Genomic DNA, 762 nt, shown 5'->3' on the forward strand with positions numbered 1-762 from the left:
GACCGACTGGGACGAGGCGTGCCTGGGCGACCGGCTGAACGGCATCCTTCTGCAGCTCATCTCCTGCCTGCAGTGCCGGCGCTGCCCGCACTACTTCCTGCCCAACCTCGACCTCTTTCAGGGCAAACCCCACTCGGCCCTGGAAAGTGCTGCCAAACAGACCTGGAGGCTAGCCAGAGAAATCCTCACCAATCCCAAAAGCCTCGACAAGCTATAGGGTTAACACCCCCGCGCGCAAAAACTCGCCCTCCGTCAACAACAACGGCGCCTAAAAACTTTGTTTTTTTCCTTTAACGCCAATAACGCCAACGACGGGGGAAAGAGGCGGCGAGAGAAACGCGCCCCCGCCACCCCCCACCCACCTGCAGCTCGGCCTTTAAAAACTTGCAGACGGTTTTCCCGGCATAAACTCTCACCGCCTTGCACGGAAGAAGGGAAGAGCCTCTCTCCTCCTGCCCTCCAATGTGAATTTTTAAAAAGTCACAAAAAAAAAAAAAAAAAAAGAGAAGCGCAATCGGACTTTTGCAACCTCGAAACGAAACCCGAAAGGTACATTTTTCCTATCCGTGTATAGTCCTTTTCTTATTCTCTCTTGTTTGCCTGAATGTTGTCACCAAGTGAAAAATTATTTAACTATATGTACAAATCTCCCTTTAAAAAAAAAAAAAGTTTTACTGATGTTAAATGTATTTCGGTGCCAAGGTCAGATTATGTGCCCCACAACTGACTTGTTGCAAATAGTAATAAAAAAAAATATTACTT

The 762-nt window shown here is 48.0% G+C and overlaps 1 protein-coding gene across 1 annotated transcript in view; it reads left to right on the top strand.

Annotated features, from left to right (window-relative positions):
• LOC104522373 (protein mab-21-like 2) overlaps positions 1-243 on the top strand; it is a gene marked incomplete at its 5' end in the record, with an annotated part of 1,069 nt that extends 826 nt beyond the window's left edge. The window contains 1 exon segment of the mRNA XM_029084190.1: positions 1-243. This exon segment is cut by the window's left edge and continues 68 nt beyond it. Within this exon segment, the coding sequence (XP_028940023.1) occupies positions 1-217 (217 nt within the window).
• Between the last annotated feature and the right edge of the window lie 519 nt (positions 244-762).

This window comes from Antrostomus carolinensis, unplaced genomic scaffold (assembly GCF_000700745.2).
Source record: "Antrostomus carolinensis isolate BGI_N321 unplaced genomic scaffold, ASM70074v2 scaffold29573, whole genome shotgun sequence".
In the NCBI taxonomy this organism is placed as follows: Eukaryota; Metazoa; Chordata; class Aves; order Caprimulgiformes; family Caprimulgidae; genus Antrostomus; species Antrostomus carolinensis.